This window comes from Talpa europaea (assembly GCF_964194135.1).
Source record: "Talpa europaea genome assembly, chromosome: 8".
NCBI lineage: Eukaryota > Metazoa > Chordata > Mammalia > Eulipotyphla > Talpidae > Talpa > Talpa europaea.
The window spans coordinates 29,258,825-29,278,433 of NC_140075.1; the positions used below are offsets into that span (position 1 = coordinate 29,258,825).

Sequence of the window (19,609 nt, forward strand, 5' to 3'; positions counted from 1 at the left end):
TGTTCTGCTTTATTAAATTTATCAAATTTGTGATCTGCTTTCTCTATTCTTCGTATTTTTGTTCTTAAAAATACATGTTATGTTGTTACTTATTGTCTAAAATTATATTTAATGATGCTATTTAATGATAATGAACTTCTCAAAGGGGTGGCCTTTGCATTAAGTGGTCTTTTATCATGAAAATTATCCTTCCCCTTCCTTCACCTTTCCCCTTTTCTGGAATTTACTTCTGAGTATTCTTATTCTGGCTTGGGATCCAGAATACACCAGGCCCCTGGAAAGACTTAAATCACCCTGAGATCTGAGGTGGATTTCTCTGAATGACACAATTGAAAACAACTCCTTAACATCTGATTTTTAATTGGATTATTAGAAAATACTTGTTTGTACCTCTAGGTTATGGAAGTTGCTTCTGGGGTCTCTTATATTTGCTTACCCCAAGTCAAAATAACCTTATTACAAGGTTATGGGATAAAGACTGGGGGAAGAAAGCGCAGAGAAGGAAGATAGAGGAGGCTGGGGAACATGAAATTCCCCACTTTAATCTTACTTAGGTCTAAAATTTCATAAAATGCTTTGTTTTCTTAGCATATCATAGATACGGCATGTTGATGAATGGAGAGTAAGATTGGGAGTTGATGTGCTTTTTTATTCCTTTATTCAATTGCATATATATTGATCACAGTATACTTCAGGTAACATTTTGTTTGATAATATAGTGAATGTGGAAACAAGACCACTGCTCACATGAAACATAAATTTTGTTGGTAGGAGATAGGAAATAAAAATGTAAAGAAGTAAGTAAATAAGATAATTTCAGATAGTTATAAGCATTACGAGGGAAATAAAACCAGAAAAGAAATAGTGTAATAGAACAGGGTGGAAGGAAGCTGAATGTTGGAGCTATTTTAGATTTGGTATATCTGTTTTTGAAGAGGATTCCTGTTAGCTGATACTTAAGAATCAGTAGCCAGCACAGACTATCCAAATGAAGGAAACAGCAAGTGTTGAGGTCATGGGGTGGAAGAGAACTGCTGAAGGAGTGGAAAATAATGCCTATTGTGGTTGGAAGAATGAGTGATTTAGCGAAGGAGTAAATGAATTAGGAGAGGTTGTCAGAGAGGTTCCCTGCCCGCCTCAAGAAGGGCGGAGCTGTGAGCAAGGAGGAGCTTAAAAGGACTTGGGAGAGGACACTGAGAGAAGAAAAGGAGAAGACCTGGAAGAGGCACATGGAGCAGAGAGACCTGTGAAGAAGCTGCATTTGCTTCTAGGCCTTGGACTTGTGCTAGGGACTTGGGGGGGGGGGGGGGACATGGAAGGAGACACTTGAAAGAGACAGAGACATGAGAGACCCATGGGGAGGCTGACAATGGGAGCCTTTATCTTGATTTTTGTGTTTTGATTTTGCTCTTTTTCTTCCAGACTTGCCCAACTCCTTCTGCCCTTTTCTATGGTTCCTTGGCAGAAGGTGCCTTAGACTTGTGACAGTCTTGCAGGCTGGTCCAGTCATTTGGCTGGGCATTTACCCGTGAGGGCATGGGTAGCTTTTGGTGTTTAATTGAAAACTGTTTTGACTATATTCTTTCTCTTTTCTCTATTGTACACTAATTATATTAAAGTTCTTTTCTGTTGAAGGTCTTATGCACTAAAGTATGTTTTGTCTTGATACAGCAGATGGCAGGACCCATTTAGAGCAGGCAGGTTCGGGGGTTCCAGGGTACTCCTAATTCTGCTTGCTGTCCTGCAGTTTATAAAGGAGCTGTTAAAAAATTTTAGATTGCCAAGCTATCTCAAATTGGTATTTTACTTTGGCTGTTGTGTTCTTTTGTTAGTGACTGTTTTGGAATTTAATTTTTAAGATTATCTAAACCCATAGCTAGAATAACTTGCTATGCTGACTGCATATTCTGAATAGAATTTTACAGTGACAGATTTTCAGTTAACTTGTTCAAAATTAAGATCAGTTTTATAGTTTACTAATTATCTAGATAAGCAGTTATTCCTAAATATAGCTACACATCAGAACAACATAAAAAAATTAAAACACAGGTTCCTAAAACCTAGCCTTTAGGAATCAGGGAGTAGACCTTGGGAATTTGTATTTTTTTCAAAAATTCTCCGGATAATATTCATAGAGCCAATTGCATACCTGAGTTAATGAAGCTCTGAACCAGTGGGATTTTTATCTATGTAGTATATGTTTGGCCATGATTCCTAGTGATTTGTATGATAATTATTGAATGAATTTGTTGAGGGACTTTTTAAGTTTCATATTTCATGTCAAGAGGAAAGTATATCTAGTGCTCTGAAATGAAAACTATTAAAGTGACATTTAGTTAAAAGAATTTAGGATAAAGTACTAATTTATTAATTGTCCACTTTTTACTGGTGTTGCTTGGTAGATCCCAAAACGGCTGTTTCTTTGTATAGTTTTCAAGTTTAAAAAAAAAAGAAAAATACAGGGGCAAAAATGGATAAAAACAATTTCTTTTTCTTTTGAACTAAAGAATCATTATTTGTTTAAGACAAAAGAAGAAAACTGAAGGTGGAACCTATAAATGAATCAGCATTTAAGATATTGGGAGATTTTACATAGGCAAGATTTCCAGCTTCTCTAAAAAGATCAAAACATTCTCATAATACTGAGCCTGAATTTCTACAAGGCAGCTGCTGGAGTGCAGTGTTAAGTGTTCCCTTTAGATTGCCACAGGCTCATCTGCTATGAGTATTATAAGCATTTAAAACAGCAGTCATTGCTCAATTATGTTGGTTTTATGACCTCTGCTTTCAGACCTAGCATGCTTTTAAAGGCTGAATCCCTATCTTCTATGAAATGAAGAAAAGGTAGGAAATGCAAGCATTTATCTATTAATTTCTTTTTATGTAATTTGGCAGAACAAAAAGATAAGGTGAGTTATTACTTTAATTATTGCTGGAGAGAATGAATATTCCTCAAATTATCAATCCATTAGTACTTTTGCATTCAAATCATATCTTCATAAACTAGGCTTCTCTATTTTATTTTAAGGCAAAACTAATCTCTTAGCTTTGCACTATATTCCCCAAGTTTTCCTGCCTGTCTTCAGTATTCTGATCCCTGTTACTGATTTCCCTTCTCAAAAAAGAAGGAATATTTCCCTGAACCTGTTCCAGTAGTATATTCTACCTTCCTTTTACACAGGCTTTAATTCACTTTCAAAGGTTTCATGATGATAATCACTTGTTCCTCTGAACTTGGATGGCAGTTTTCAAAAATGATTCCTTGTTACTTATTTGACTTATATTGTAAATTCTTTGAGGACAGGGACTGTGTCTCACACGTATTTGGATACTTTGTTGAATGTATTAATTGGCTTATCATATCCATCTGTATATTAGACATTTCACCACATCTCTGTTATGTTCTAGGAACTGTTGAATTTAAGCTCTCCAGACTTTTTTTCTTACCATGTTTGACAACTAATTTTTTTTTTTAAAGTTTACCAACTCTTTTTTAAAAAAAATATTTATTTATTTATACAAGAACTGCAGTACAGGCAGAGTCGGGAGGGTGAGATAATTCACCAGAGACAGAGCGGGGAGCAGAACAGGCAGACAGACCGAAAACACTGCTGAGGGAAGCAGCGGGCAAGACAGGAAAGGTCTGCCACGCCTTTTGGGTAGCTCCCTGGCTGGCCAGGAATTGAACCTATACTGCAGAGGCTGCAGACAGCTTCACAATGCTGCGCTCAACCCGCTGCACCACCGGGGAGGCCGTGACAACTGATTTTTTTTTAGACTGACAACTTTTCTACATATGCCATTTTTTAAAGATTGATTTATTTATGCATACAAGTGCTGGGGTGCAGGCCAGAGGTGCGGGAGAGTGAGAGGATTCACCAGAGACAGGGTGGGAACAGAACAGGCAGATCTACAGAAATACACTGCTGAGGGGAGCAATGGGTGAGACAGGAGAGGTCTGCTGCGCCTTGTGGGTTAGCTGCCTGGTGGCGGATTGAACTTGAGCTGCAGTGGCTGCCAGTAGCTTCCTAGTGCTGAGATTTAACTCCTTGAGCCACTAGGGAGGCCCTACATAGAATTTTCTTTACCCTATAAGCAGCATCACTGGACTTGAATGTTTATAAGCTACCAATTTTGAAAGGGTTATTATTTTTTTTCCCCAAAAGGGTTATTTTTTATTCTTGTATTTTTTGCATCCCCTTTTTCTTGATTTTATAATATGAGTTCTGTGAGTTTTTGTTTGAAAGAAAAGGACTAGAAATCTGCCTTCTACTTTTGTCTGCAAAGACTTTTTTTTACTAGGCTTCAGTATTGACCTAGCATTTAGGTTCAAATACTATTTTCCTAGCTACCTTTCTGATTTCCTGATATTCCAAGCTTTACTGAATCTATTTTTCAGTAGTTATTCTTAGATATCAATTTAATCATATTCCCCTCCAATAAAAGCCAAGGATATCCCCATTTTAATACACAAGGCCTTTACCAGTAGAATCCATATTTAACTTATTTTTGCTTTCTTCAGGAATTTTCCCACTCAGGCAAGAATAACATACATTGCATATACTCTTATGTCTTCTTTTATGATGTGTCACCTACTTTAAACAATTTTTACCTTGTTCTAAATTCATGCTCATGTTCCCTTTTTCATATTATAAATGTCATCTATTGTTTTAGTCTGCTTAGCATACCTTGATTCTTTGTTAATCATGCCCACTTTAGGCGGGAGTAGTGGGGGGATGACACCTTCTTCACTTTCAGACTTTTTGGTTTGAGTGAGTTGACTCTCCAGATGTAGGATTGATTAGGGATTATCTAGTAGCCAACCAAGACATTTTAGACAGAGTGAGACTCAATTCCAGTATTTTTGAATTCTGAAAAGAGGCAGTCTTGCTGTACTGTTAGAATTTTGTGTGCCAAAAGTAACAGAAAATAAATGAGGAGGCTTAACGAGGACCAACTTTAAAATGAAGTCAGTTAAAACCCTTTTGGCTTGAAGCATTGTCAGTATACTTCAAACAGTTCAATAGCAGGAATCCTGTTAATTTTCCCCTATTGATAGTTGTATATGTGTGCACACACAGATGGGGGTGTGTGTGTTTGTGCGCTTGCATGTGTATATCCACACCTGCATACATACACTTGTGCAAGAGTTTTCCTTTTTAACTTTCTCTACAGGAATTGAGCAGCTTTTTGGAACCCTGAAGAATAAGATAATTTTTTTTCTGAGTAAATGAATACATATACTAGTGAACACTGTTTTTTATTAGTGAGTTATATCACGTGTGCATTTGCATGGTTATAACAGTGATAAAAGCATAGAGCTTCTATTCAGGCCTTTTGAGTCCTTATTCTATCATTTACTGTCTACGTATTGGGTGTGGAAAAACTGTGGGGTTAAGGAAATCACACTATAAGAAGCACTAGTTCTGAAATGAAATCTTAAGCTCTGAAATGGAATCTTAAGTTATTTTAGTCTTAACTGGACAAAAGTTAACAAGAGAGAGTGTCTTTGTTTGGATCCCCAATGGAATCCCTGTTCTTTTAGTTAATTGGCAGCAGCCAGACTTTCTCCTCAGAAGAATATATGTCCTGCTGCCTTTCACTTTTAAAATATATTATACCAGCACTTGGGAGTGCAAACTGGTCCAACCACTATGGAAGGCTGTATAAAAGTTATGCAGACTACTAGAAATGGAACTACCATATGACCCAGCAATTCCACTCCTAGGGATCTACCCAAAGGACACAAAAACATTGATTCAAAAGAACACTTGCACCCCTATGTTTATTTCATCACTATTTACAATAGGTAAAACCTGGAAACAACCCAAATGCCCAAAAATAGATGACTGGATCAAGATGTTGCACATATATGCAATGGAATACTATTAAGCAATCAAAAAAGATAAACTCATGCTATTCACAGCAATATAGATGGAGCTAGATGGGATTATGCTCGGTGAAATAAGTCAGAAGGAAAAAGAAAAATATCGAATGGTTTCACTTATAGGAGGAATATAGAGAACCAAATAAGGCATCAGGGGACAACATAATAATAAATACAACAACAAAACAAAAACAAATAGTTTTATACCAGAGACATCCTGCAGGGGAGGGAGAGGGATCGGAAGGAGGGAAGGAGGAGCACAGGGGACTGTGGTGATGGTACACGGGTGCAGTGGCGGTGGAAATCCTGTGGGAACTATATCTGAGAAAAGAAAGCAAACACTTTAAATATGAACAATGATGTAAAATATATAAATATGTAAATATATAAAATATATGAAATATATAAATATATAAATATGCAAAATATATAGACATATATAGAAATATATAACATGTATAAATATATATAAAAAACAGTAAAGTAAAATCTATTACACCAGTACATACAGACTGGCAGGTCTTGTAAACTCCTTTACCTGCTTTCTGTCCCCACAACTCCTGATACATATTTTTTTTTTTTTTTAATTTTTTTTTTTTTTAATAGAGGCATGTTTTTTTTTATTTATTTATTTGTTTGTTTGTTTATACAAGCACTGGGTACAGTCAGAAGCACGGGAGGGTGAGAGAATTCACCAGAGCCAGAGTGGGGAGCAGAGCAGGCAGAAGGACCGAAGTACACTGCTGAGGGGAGCAGCGGGCGGCAGGAGAGGTCTGCGCGCCATGTGGGACCCTCCTCCGGTGGCCGGGGAGCAGCCGGGGATCGAACCGGCGCCGCAGAGGCCGCGGGCAGCTTCGCAACCCAGCGCTCAACCGCTGCGCCACTGGGGAGGCCCTACATATTTAATACTTCAGAATATTCTGTCACAGTTCACTTTTTAATTAAAATGCCACTAGAATTTTTTTTTCTGCCTCGATAGTGACATTTTAGGCGATAGGTTAGTAGAGGATATTTTATTTGTTAAAAGTAGTAATGCTTTTCAGATTTACAGCTTAGATTATTTTAAAAAACATAAGATATACTAGTCATTTCTTACAGATTTTCTTGTACAGTTCCAGTATATTAAATTATATTGTCAGGCAGTGTACATATTCTGATAACTGATAGTAAAAAGTGCATTACAATGCGCAAACTCTTTCAATAGGACATGTATGTAAATGTGTCTCCATCTTCTCAGTCATTGTTCTGTTTTAGATAGTAATGAAGACAACCAAATTTATTCTCCTTCCTGGAAAAGTTACTTTGGTTTAACTTTTTAAAACACTGGTCATTCAGAACCCTGATGAAAATGGAATGTCAAATTTGTAACTAGACATTACTGCTTGGTAAACAACTTCTAAATTGGGATGATTGTGAATGAACTATCTACCTGGTGGAAAGTAAGATCTTTGGTCTGCCCTGTATGTGGTATTCTTACACCAGGGTATCCCTTGCCAGAAATTTAGGAAGCTATGACCATGAATTGTCAGAACAGTTGTGGCTCCTATGTGGGATTTTTAAACCAGGAGTGATTTCATAAACTCATATTTCTTAACCACAAGTCTTCTTTCCCTCAACTATCAATTGTGAGGTAAGGAATAGCCCCTGCATTACCATGAGGACTGGTGTGACTTGAAGTCTTGAAGTTGCCCTGCTGTTTGCTTCCTGTCCTTTCTTTTTTCCTCAAGTTAGGGGTGCTAAGTAATCTATTCAGGTTTTGTGGACTTTATTTAGTTTAATGGAAAACAACCCATTGAGAGTGGATGTTTCATCATTACATGGGTGTGAAATATTGTTCATAATTTGTAATAGGGAAAGAGTTGTTTTGGAACAGGAAAATACAGAAGTCAAATTAAGTTCTTGCTGTATATGAGGCACTGTGGGTGGAACAAGTAAGTCAAAGATACGATAAGTGGGAGAAGATTGAATTTTAAAAATAGAAGATACTATTAGAGAAATCTTGAGTAATAGCTGCCTAATGCAAGATAAGGGTACATTGAATTTACCAGAAGGCTGTCTGTCTCTTACAGACTCTCGAAACCAAGACTGGAGTTAAATGTGGCTCTTTTACACATCTATAAAGAACTTTCCAGGGGCCTCTCTGGTGGCGCAAGGGGTTAAAACACAGCACTATGAAGCATGAGTTCAATCCCCTGCCAGGAAGCTACCCACATGGCGAGGCAGACCTCTCCTGTCTTGCCCACTGCTCCACTCAGCAGTGTATTTCAGTCAACCTGCCTGTTCTGTTCCCACTCTGTCTCTGGTGAAGCCTCTCATCCCCTGCATCTCTTGGCTGCACCCCAGCTCTTGTATGCATAAATAAATAAATCTTTTTTTTTTTTTTTTTAAAGAACTATCCAGGGGAGAAAACACAGTCAAAGATGGGTATATACATATGTTTATTTCTTTGGTGGCTATGTTAGTCTGTAATAAAGAGAAGGGATTATCTGCAAATAGTGTGTGATAGAAAAGCAAATAGTCCAGACTTTAAGAATGTCTTCTATCAATATATGCTTATCTGATAACTTTATATCTTCTCGTAAGGTTTTCTGTCCAGTCTTGTAGCTGTAGGGTACATTTGACTCAAGAACAAGTCAGAATCAACTGATATTATATGTGTAAAATTGTTCCAAATTTTGAAAAGTTAGTATGAAAAATGTAAACTATCACTTTCATATTGATTATTGAAATATTGTGTTCTACGTATTGATTAATTAATATATAACACTAACACTAATTTTACCCTTTTAAAAAAATTACTACAAAACTTTAAAAAAATTTTTTAAAACTGGCCTTTTTAAGAAATTGAGGTGAAATCCACACACAAATTTAACATTTTAAAGTGTACAATTTAGAGGTATTTAGTTCATCCACATTGTTATGCATCCACCTCCATTTAGTTCCAAAACTTTTTCATTGCCCTTAAAACAAAACAAACAGACAAACATATCCATTAAGCAGGTACTTCCCTCTACCCCACTTTCCCAATCTCTTGGCAACAACCAATCTGTTGTCTATGGAGTTTACCTATTCTGAGTATTTCATATAAATTCAAACTTACAATTGAATTACAAAAATGTGACCTTTTGTATATAGCTTCTTCCATTGTACATAATATTTTCAGGACGCCACATTGTAGCATATCAGAAACTTCATTCTTTTTTAAATATTCATTATTAAAAGTGTGATGTTGAAATCTCCAACTTTTGTTGGAGGTCTGTTTCTCCCTCAGTTTTGTCAGTGTTTACTTAATATAGGTTGGGATTCTGCTATTTGGTGTATATGTGTTTACAATTTTCTTTTCTGAAGATTTGATTTGATCCTTTTATCAATATGTAATGATCATTGGTCTCTTGTAACAGTTTTTACCTTAAGACTTTTCTCTGATAATGGATCCACCCCAACTCTCGTTTGGTTATAATTTCATAGATTATCTTTTCCCTTTCTTTGATGGGTTCGGACATAAAGTGAGTCTCTTGTGGACAACACGTTTGGATCATGGTTTTTGTTGTTTTTTTTTCCTGGCAGTCTTCTTTTGATTGGAGAGTTTAAACCACTTACCTGTAAAGTAATTGTTGATTTTGAAGTACTTCTGCCACTTAAGTATTTGTTTTCTGTTTATTTTAAATACCTTTTCTGTTTCTCATTTCCATCATTTCTTACTATTTTTGTGCACTTGATTTTTTTGTATTATGTTTTTAATTCTTTAATTTCTTCTCATTTCTTCTTACATATATTTAAATAGTTTCTAGTGGTTACCATGGGGATTATAATTAACATCCCACATTTATAACAACTTAGTTTAAATTGATACTAACTTCACTTTAATAGCATATAAAATCTCTGCTCCTGTATAGCTTCACTCCTATTTATGTTGTTAAAATAACAAATTCCATCTTTCTACGTTAATGTGCCCCATTAAGATAGGTGTATAAATATTGCAATTTATATTTACAGGAAGCAAAGAGAATTTACAGACCAAAACACAGTAATGATGGCTTTTTACATATGCGGTAACAATTACCAGAACTCTTCTATTTTTTCATATGACTTCCAATTACTTTCTAGCGTCTTTTCATTTCATCATGATGAACTACTGTTCTACTATTAGCACTTCTGCTGTTGATTTTCTAGTGGCAAACTCCTCCAGCTTTGTAGTTACCTGAGAATGTCTTAATATCTCATTTATTTTTGAAGTATAGTTTTGCTACAAATAGAATTCTTGGTTAACAGGTTTTTTCACAGCTTTTCGGGTATCTCATTCCAGTGCCTCTTGTCGCCATTGTTTCCTATGACAAATGGGCTGTTAACTTATTAAGAATCCCTTGTATATGATAAGTAGCTTTTCTCTTGCTGCTTTCAAAAATTCTTTCTTTTGGGGCCTCCCTGGTGGCGAAGGGGTTAAGCACTGCACTACGAAGCAATCCACAGCCTCTGCAGCACAAGTTTGATCCCTGGCTAGCCAGGGAGAAACCCACATGGCAAGGCAGACCTCTCCTGTCTCACCCGCTGCTCCCCTCAGCAGTGTATTTCAGTGAGTCTGCCTGTTCTGTTCCCCGCTCTGTCTCTGGTGGATCCTCTCACCACTACCACCCCCCCACATCTCTGGCCTGTACCTCAGCTGTTGTATGCATAAATAAATAAATCTTTAAAAGAAAATTCTTTCTTTCAACAACTTGATTATGATGTGTCTGTTTCTATTTTACCTTTTCGGGAGCTTATCCTTTGAATGTGTAGATTTAATCATTTTACCAATTTGGAAAATTTTGGCCATTGTTATTTTTCAAACATTGTTTCTTTCTGTTCATTCCTTCTGAGTCTCCCCATTCTGTATGTACATTTGATAGTGTCCTACAGATTCCTTAGGCATTGTTTATTTTTCTGCATTTTCACTTTTCTTTCTGTACTTCACATTGAGTCTTGACAGTTCATCTATCTTAAGGCCCATTGATTCTTCTACCTGTTTGAATCTGCTGTTGAAACCTTACATTGAGTTTTCCATTTCTGCTACTATACTCCAAAATTTCTGTTTGGTTTCTTTTAATTTCTTTATTGATATTTTCTATTTACTCACATGTTGTTTTTGCGATGTTGTCTTTACCTCTTTCATTTTAAGTGTTTGTCTAATAAGTCCAACGTCTGGACTTCCTCAAGAATGGTTTCTGTTCATTTCTTCTGTGTATGACCACACTTTCATGTTTCTTTTAATGTTTTATAAATTTTTATTGAAAACTAGACAGTTTGAATATTATTATGTGATAACTCTGGGAATAATGATTCTGACCATTTTATTCTGTTTTTTGTGTTTCTACTGAGGGATGAACCTTTGTAGCTACTTTGTCTTCTATTTTCACTGCTATCCTACTCATTTTACTTTTTTAATGTAACTAGAAAACTGAGGATTATACATATGGCTTGCATTATATTTCTGTTGGACAGTCCAGTTGTAGAATATTAAACTTTCAGTGTAAATTGGATCCATTTATATTGGTATTTGAAAGGAAAAATGTCTAAAATGTTCAAAGGTTCAACAGTTGCCCAGTTAAGATTAGTTTGCCATTTATTATTTGTATTCCCAGACTAGTGTAACATTTTTAGAGAAACATTAAACTTATTTCTCTCACATGAAGTGTGATTAATGTTGTATAGTTACATACTTGCATCACTGAAAGCACCTAAATTTTGTGACTAGATTATCATTTGATTAAGTGTTTAAGTTACCTTATGCTATGTCTTTCTAAAAGCACATTTGCTTGTTACTTCTAAGAAGAACTGAGCATTCTTCATGTTTCTTCATGTTTCTTTTTTATTTCTGGATTCTATTGTAGAAATATTTGTTAAATATTTTATAGGGGCACTCCTAAGTATTTACTTGCAAGTGTTAGCCATATTCAGGATTCTCAGATATTGGTGATTTTTAATATTACATGTACAGATACTTTTTCTCAGATTATTCTGCTGATTAGTTTGGGTCCCTGAAACTAGCTACTTACCTTTTCAGCATCCTTGGCGTGTTTGCCTGATTCAGAGGAATTGGCATCTTATATAGACAGGGCTGGCAATTCACTTGCATTATTCCTCTGTTCTTTGCCATTAAATATCAAGATATTATATGCATTCTCAGTTCAGATAAAGCTGTAATTTAAATACTTGGCTCAAGGTGTAATAAGGTTACATGTACAGCATTATAGAAGGAGTTGGCAACACTGAAAAATTGTGGATATTAAATGTAAGGAATTCTGCTGGCTTCCTTAATGAAAGCAATCTTTTAATGTTAACAGTGAAAGAATAACCTCCTTAGGAGAGTCTGCTGAATTTCCTTGAGTCTATTACCTTTACAAAGAGTAGTGATCTCTTACCAAATGATCTTAGCCTTGCCTTGGTCCAGTGAGAAGAGTATTAATTCATCTCAGTCATAAACCTGTGATATTTTCATTAATATCTCTGCTAGCACAAATAAAACCAGGCAATATAATTTTACTGAAGATCCCGAGAAACAAAAGTAATAGACTACTATGACTTCTTCCTACCTGGCAAAAAGGAGCTTCTCATAGAACTATAGTGGTACCTAGAAGGATATCATATAACTATACTACATCAGAAATATGGCACAGTGTTCCCCCATGCTTTAAATAAGAATTATTAACCACAGCTAATAATCAAGTACTATCAATTTTTGAGTCTTCCGCTTCTACCTTACTTGATGGAAGTATTTGCAAAAGACACCTAACCCACTTGTACACAACAGGTAAGTCTTATTGGAGAATAAAACCTACACACATGATCACACACTCATTCTCTGAAGGGCTTTAATTTCAAAATGGTGCTTGTCTCTAGAACAAGAGTTAGCAGGTTTTATATACTTGTCATTTATGGTACAACAGTGAATTTCCAGTTGAATGCAGATTAGTAAATATGTTTTTGAATGGATAATACATTTACCTTATACAAAATTCAAAAAAATAGGAAAAAGGCATTTAATTAAAGGAAAATTACCTTGTATGGCTGTTTCATTTCCCCTTGCTGGAGAGTTAGTTTTAATGAGTAAGGATTCTATTCGTATATAAGAAATTGTGTGTGTGTTTACCCTACAAATGGTAGCATGGTAAACATACTTATGTACCTTAAAAAAACTTCATAGAATTTAGGGATTAGCTCAATTGACAATATAAAGAGCTTTCTCTTTTTGTCTGCACAGAATTGCATCGAATAGATGTTACAAATAGTCTTACTTGGGTTGCTTTTATTTTTTCTGTTCAAAACTGCTTTTTATATTCATAAAGGTATAATTTCATACATGTAAAAGAAAATGGGTACAAGTAGAACTTGCTGACTCAGAATGTATGTATCTTAGATCTTGATAGGTGTTTCCAAATGACCTTCCAAACATGTCATACTATCATAATAACCTCACCAACTTTCGTGTGAACAAATGTCTTGGTATTTTCCAATCTGTTACATAAAAAATGGTCTTTAATTTGCATTCTTCTTAGTTTGAATAAGATTTTTAAATGCACTTCTTGGCATCTATACATTTTTCTACTGAATTTTAAGTTATTTTTAACTCTTAGTCCCCTTTATCCCCCCTCCCAAACCTCAAAGATGTCCTCACCCTAATTCTCAGAACCTATGAATGTATTAGAACTTCCTTTTAAGTATTTTAAAGATGCTCAAAAATGAAATTGCTGCGTTTTTAGCAGTAAGTTTTTTTTTTAAGATTAATTTATTTATGCATACAAGGATTGGGGTATAGGCCAGAGGTGCGGGGGTGAGGGTGGTGGTGAGAGTTTTCACCAGAGACAGAGTCAGGAGCAGAACAGACGGATTGACCGAAATACACTGCTAAGGGGAGCAGCGGGTGAGACAGGAGAGGTCTGCCATGCCATGTGGGTCACCTCCCTGACCAGGGATCAAAATTTGTGCTGCAGTGGCTATAGCTAGCGTCATAGTGTGCAACTTAATCCCTTGCGCCTCCAGGGAGGCCCAGTAAGTTTTTATTATAAGTGAGTGTTGTCTCAAAGACTAATAGGTTGCAAATATGATACCCAGAGAGAGTAAAAATCCAACAGAGCCTTTAATTTAATGATGGCAAAGTTTTTTTCCACATTGACTGTAATGAGCTAGTTACATGTTCAGGAAAAATCATTTACTATTTTATTTTTATTATTTTTTATGTATGTGTACTTTTTTATTATTTTATATATTTTTTACATCATTCTTCATTTTTATACAATGTATGCTGTATCATCTCTGGTATAGTCCCTGTGGAATTCTCGCCACCAGTTCACCCATGTCCCATCACCATAGTCCCTTGTGCTCATCCCACCCCTTTTTTTTTTTTAAAAAAAGATTTTTATTTATTTATTTATACTAGCACTGGGTACAGTCAGAAGCGCGGGAGGGTGAGAGGATTCACCAGAGCCAGAGCAGGGAATAGAACAGGCAGACTGACGAAATACAATGCTTACGGGAGTAATGGGCGGCAGGAGAGGTCTGTTGCGCCATTTGGGACCCTCACTGGCAGCCAGGGATCAAACCGGTGCTGCAGAGACTGCGGGAAGCTTCTCAGCCCAGCACTCAACCTCTGCGCCAACAGGGGAGGCCCCCCAACCCTGTTTTGATCCAACTCCTTCCTCCTCCTCCCTTGCAGAATGTCTCTGGTTTATAGTTGCCTATTGATGCAGATTTTTACTTAATTGTAATTTCTCTTTCCCCCCTGATCCCCTTATTTAGATCCCCTGTATTCCTCCTCCAAGTGAATCCATCTGATACTTTTCTTTTTCTTTCTGGCTTATTTTACTGAGCATGATCCCTTCCAGCTCCATTCATATTGCTGTGAATGGCATGAGTTTATCTTTTTGATTGCTGAGTAATATTCCATTGTACAAATGTACCATATCTTCTTGATCCAGTCATCTATGTTGAGGCATTTGGGTTGTTTCCATACCCTATCTATTGTAAATAGCGCTGCAATAAACATAGGGGTGCAGGTATCCTTTTGAGTTGATGTTTTTGTATCCTTGGGTAGATACCTAGAAGTGGAATTGCTGGATCATATGGAAGCTCTATTTTTACCTGTTTGAGGAACCTCCGTATATCTTTCCATAGTAGTTGGACCAATTTGCATTCCCACCAGCAGCCTAGGAGAGGAGAGTTCCTTTTTCTCCACACCCTCGCCAACATTTGTTGTAGCTAGTTTTCTTAATATGTGCCATTCTCACTGGTATAAGATGGTATCTCATTGTAGTTTTGATTTGCACTTCCCTGATTACAAATGATGCTGAACATTTTTCATATGCTTGTTGGCCATTTGCATTTTCTCTTGGCCCCCCCTTTTTTTAAAGATTTATTTATTTATTTATTTATTTATTTATGCAAACGCTGGGTACAGTCAGAAGCGTGGGAGGGTGAGAGAATTCACCAGAGCCAGAGTAGGGAACAGAACAGGCAGAGTGACGAAATACACTGCTGAGGGCAGCGGGTGTCAGGAGAGGTCTGCTGCGCCATGTGGGACCCTCACCTGCGGCCGGGGATCGAACCTGCGCTGCAGAGGCTGTGGGCAGTTTCACAGCCCAGCACTCAATTGCTGCGCCACCAGGGGAGGCCCAGGTCCATTTTTTGACTGGGGTTTACTATTTTAAATAGGAGAATATGATTTGGTTCCTTGCTTTTAAGTCACTTTTATATAAGGAGGAAATGAGAAGCACAAATTTTATTATGCTGCAGGGCAGAGTATGACAAAATTCGTGCTAGCTGACATTGATCCTTGGGTGTGGTTACATGTTTTAGACAAGTTTGTGCTTCTACTTGAGAAAAGAAGATAGCATTTGAAGATAAGGAATTAGGAGATTAAAAGCACAGTTAAAAGATTAACCTTAGCAAGAAGAAAACATCTATCATAAAAACCTCCAAACCCCCTCACATTTATTGAGTAACTTGAAGAATTTTAAGGTAAATGTTGTAACCATGGGTCTTGAAGTTGAAAGCTGAGTTGTTAAATTATAAACTAGTATACACTGCGGCACAGGGAATATAGATTTATTTACATAACCTTTTGGAACACTGTACTTTTATGCTTAAAGGAGTAGGTAAGGCAAACAGTTACATATTTGGGGGTGTGTCTGTATTAATATATATGTATTTATATATTCAAAAGTGGTTTACGTATATTACTGGCCACTTTTAAAACCCTTTTTTCACATTACTCTGGATAGTGTAACAGCTTCCCAATTTTAAATTCCTTGTTGTAGTAATAATAATTAATTTTTATGTGTCAGGCTTTCTCTACATTTCTTAAAAGATAGGAATTACTAGGACCACAACTAGTAAGCTGCTGAGGCAGGATCCAACTTACGAAGCTTTGATTCTTAACTCCTCACTCAACCACAACACAGTGCAGCTTTGAAAGTATATAGCTCTCTGACAAGGCTTGCGTCGTCATGAATACATTAAAAAACTCAATAGTAAAAGACAGTGTAATAAAAAATGACCAAAACCTTTAAAAAGAAAAAGGTGTACAAATGGCCAATGTGTATGAAAAGATGCTCAACATCATGAGTCATCAGGGAAATGGATATTAAATTGATCACTCACAATAATGAGTAAGAGTAAAAAGACTGAAAACACCAAGTGTTGGCAAGGGTGTATAACAACTGAAACTGTCATACATTACTGAGGGAATATCATGATACAATGTTTGAAAAAACTGTATTTCCTTATATAGTTAAATATGCTCTCCCATCATCCATCAGCTCCATTCCTAGCAGTAACCTAAGTGAAATGGAAACGTAGGTCTCAGAAAGACTTGTACAAGAATATTTGCAACAGTTTTACTAATAATACCAAACAACTTGGAGCAATCCAAATGTCCATCAATATAAGAAAGAATAGTGATATATTTATTCAGTGAGGAGACTATTAGCAGTACAGAGAATGAACTATTGATACAACAATGTGATCAGTGAAAAAAGACCAAAAGGATACAGAGGTCATTCTGTTTTGATTCCATTTATGTGAAGCATGAAATAGACAAAACTAATGAATACATGGAAGCTTAAAGAAATTTTCCAGAGTTATGAAAATGTTCTGTCATGATTATCATATTGGTTATGCAGATGTATGTATGTATTTGTCAGAATTTGTTAAATTGTATGTTTAAGATCAGCATATGTTATGGTATTAAAGTACTTCTCAATAAAATAAGATATACGGTAAGAAAAAGAAAGGGGGAAGATTTCTGACAAGCACTGTGACAACTGAAATGACAACTGACAACCTAACACTTACAACATGCCAGACACTAAGTAGCACAGAACTATTACTTAGAATCTCAGTTGATACTCATAATAACAAAGATAATTTTGAGCTACATTCAGTATAATTTTCAAAGAATCAGCAAGCACACTTTTAGAAGGGATTTGTTTAATAATTATATTAAAAGTTTTAGAACTGAAATGTTTAGATGTTCATTATCTAGAACACTGGTATACAAAACATTTAGATTTTATATAAAAAAACCTATGTAGTTAATACTGGGAATTGATTGAGTGGAAATAAAACATAGTGTCTTAAGAATAGAAACTCAAAAAAGAAGGCATGAAAGATTTTATAGACAGTTTGCTTGATAAATTATTGAAACAAAATTTCTCTGTATGACTTAGATTTACAGTTGTAAGAAGAAATTGAAAATGTGGCATCTGAGGCATATTGTTAGAAACTTAGAGATATCACATTTAAATTACAACAGTAATTTCTCCTAGGTTATATTGCAACAGATGGACTTATATAGACAAATCTGGTGGGTGGCCTATGTAGTTTTGACAGTGTTTTGTCTGGGGTCTTTCATCACTTGTCCTGTGACAATCAAATAATGCTTGAACTACTCAAATGATAAATTGAAATAAGCGTTCTGTAGTTCTTTATTATGAGATTAGTCTTCAAAACAAAGTTTAACTTTTAAGTTAGTGGTTTTTGACCTTTTTAAGTAGGTTGCTTTCAGTGGACTGTCATGAGCCCAGTAATCCCATTAATTATTATACATTAACTAATGTGGCCCTTGGTTACTCTAATATGACTGACAGCTTGACTGGATTTTTATTTTTTATGAAAAGCTAATTTTAGTGTTTTTTTTTCTTTTCTCTCATTTATTTTAGTAATAGTTATGCACGAGTGCGAGCTGTGGTGATGACCCGGGATGACTCAAGTGGTGGATGGTTACCACTTGGAGGGAGTGGACTAAGCTGTGTCACTGTTTTCAAAGTCCCTCACCAGGAAGAGAATGGCTGTGCTGACTTTTTTATCCGTGGAGAGCGACTCAGGGACAAACTGGTAATGAATAATGCATCTATTGATACAATTTTATGATTCTGTAAAATTATTTAAAATTATGATTATTTCTGTAGCTCTTTTCATGTTAAAGATACTGGAATATGTCTGTTTCTTTGTAATTAGGGCTGACATTAATGTACACATATTAGAAAGGAACTGCTTTTCTACTTAGGTTTAATGCAAGAACATTCACAAACAGTCCCACTAGTTACTAACTAAATACAGCCTGCCTCCCTTTTTTCCTACAATCCTTGATGCTGGAAGTTGGCCACTATATAGTACACAGACCACATCTACCTATTTTGTGTCTGGCCCCATCAATTAAGCATAGTTTTTAGTTTTATGAATGATTGAAAAATATCAAAGAACAGAACAATTTTCTGACATTTGAGAATTATATAAAATTAAATTTCAGTGTCCATAATAAATAGTTTCATTGGAACAGAGCAAGCTCATTCTTTTGCATTTTGTCTATGACTGCTTTCTCACTCCACTGACAGAGTTGAGCAGTTGCAATAGATAACATAAATGTCTGACCCTGTAGAGGAAAATTTTGTTGATCCCTAGCCTAAACACCTGCATTTTCAGGTTTATTTCTTCTCATTCTGTATTAATTAGTTATTCTAATCTTGTAGGACTATCTGGTGGCCAGCCTAGTTTTTAACATTACTGTATTCCATCTAGACGAGTGTTTTCTTATATCTATATTTTTTTTAATTGAATCCAATCTTTGCTAGTGTTCGGTGTTTTTTAATTAGTGTGAGGAAGTCTTTCATTTTCTTTATGTCACTTATGCACTCTTAATCATATCTGAAAAACTAAGTAATATTAGCGTCTTTTTTTGCGTGAGGCAAAATCAGAGCATACATTTAGGAAAACAGAATGAGCAAGTGCCAGAAAATGTCTTGGATACTTGAAAATGACTAGAATTCCCTTTATATTTATACTTGTGAAAAGAAAAATTGTGGACTGGTATTTGAGCTTGTTTGGCATCTATAATGTTATTTCTAATGAAAATGCATTATAAGTTCCAAATAATTCTTTAATAATATAAACATTCAGACTGGATCTACTTGGTTTCTTAATATTTTTTTACTACTGAATTATTTCAGCATTTTAAAAAGTTTCCTAATTTATCTGTGCCCTCATTTCTGCCTCAGAGAATTACCCTAAACTAGCTTGAAAGCTTTGCACAGTAACTTTTTCATAAGTTTATGATTCACTCTTGACGTTGTATCTCAGTTAACTAGAATGTAGTTTTAAGATTGTAGGAAAGCCCAGTTAAAGTCAAGTGTATATAATGCCTTGAACATGTCACCTCTAAAAGTTTATGTATGTAAAAGTGTTTACCATGGA

The 19,609-nt window shown here is 35.7% G+C and overlaps 1 protein-coding gene across 1 annotated transcript in view; it reads left to right on the top strand.

Moving 5' to 3' along the window:
- The window catches only part of SPRED1 (sprouty related EVH1 domain containing 1), a gene marked incomplete at both ends in the record, with an annotated part of 91,987 nt that overhangs the window by 24,197 nt on the left and 48,181 nt on the right, over positions 1-19,609 (top strand). The window contains one exon of the mRNA XM_084240818.1: positions 18,079-18,253. Coding sequence (XP_084096944.1) covers positions 18,079-18,253 — 175 coding nt within the window. The remainder of the gene's footprint in view (positions 1-18,078; positions 18,254-19,609) is intronic.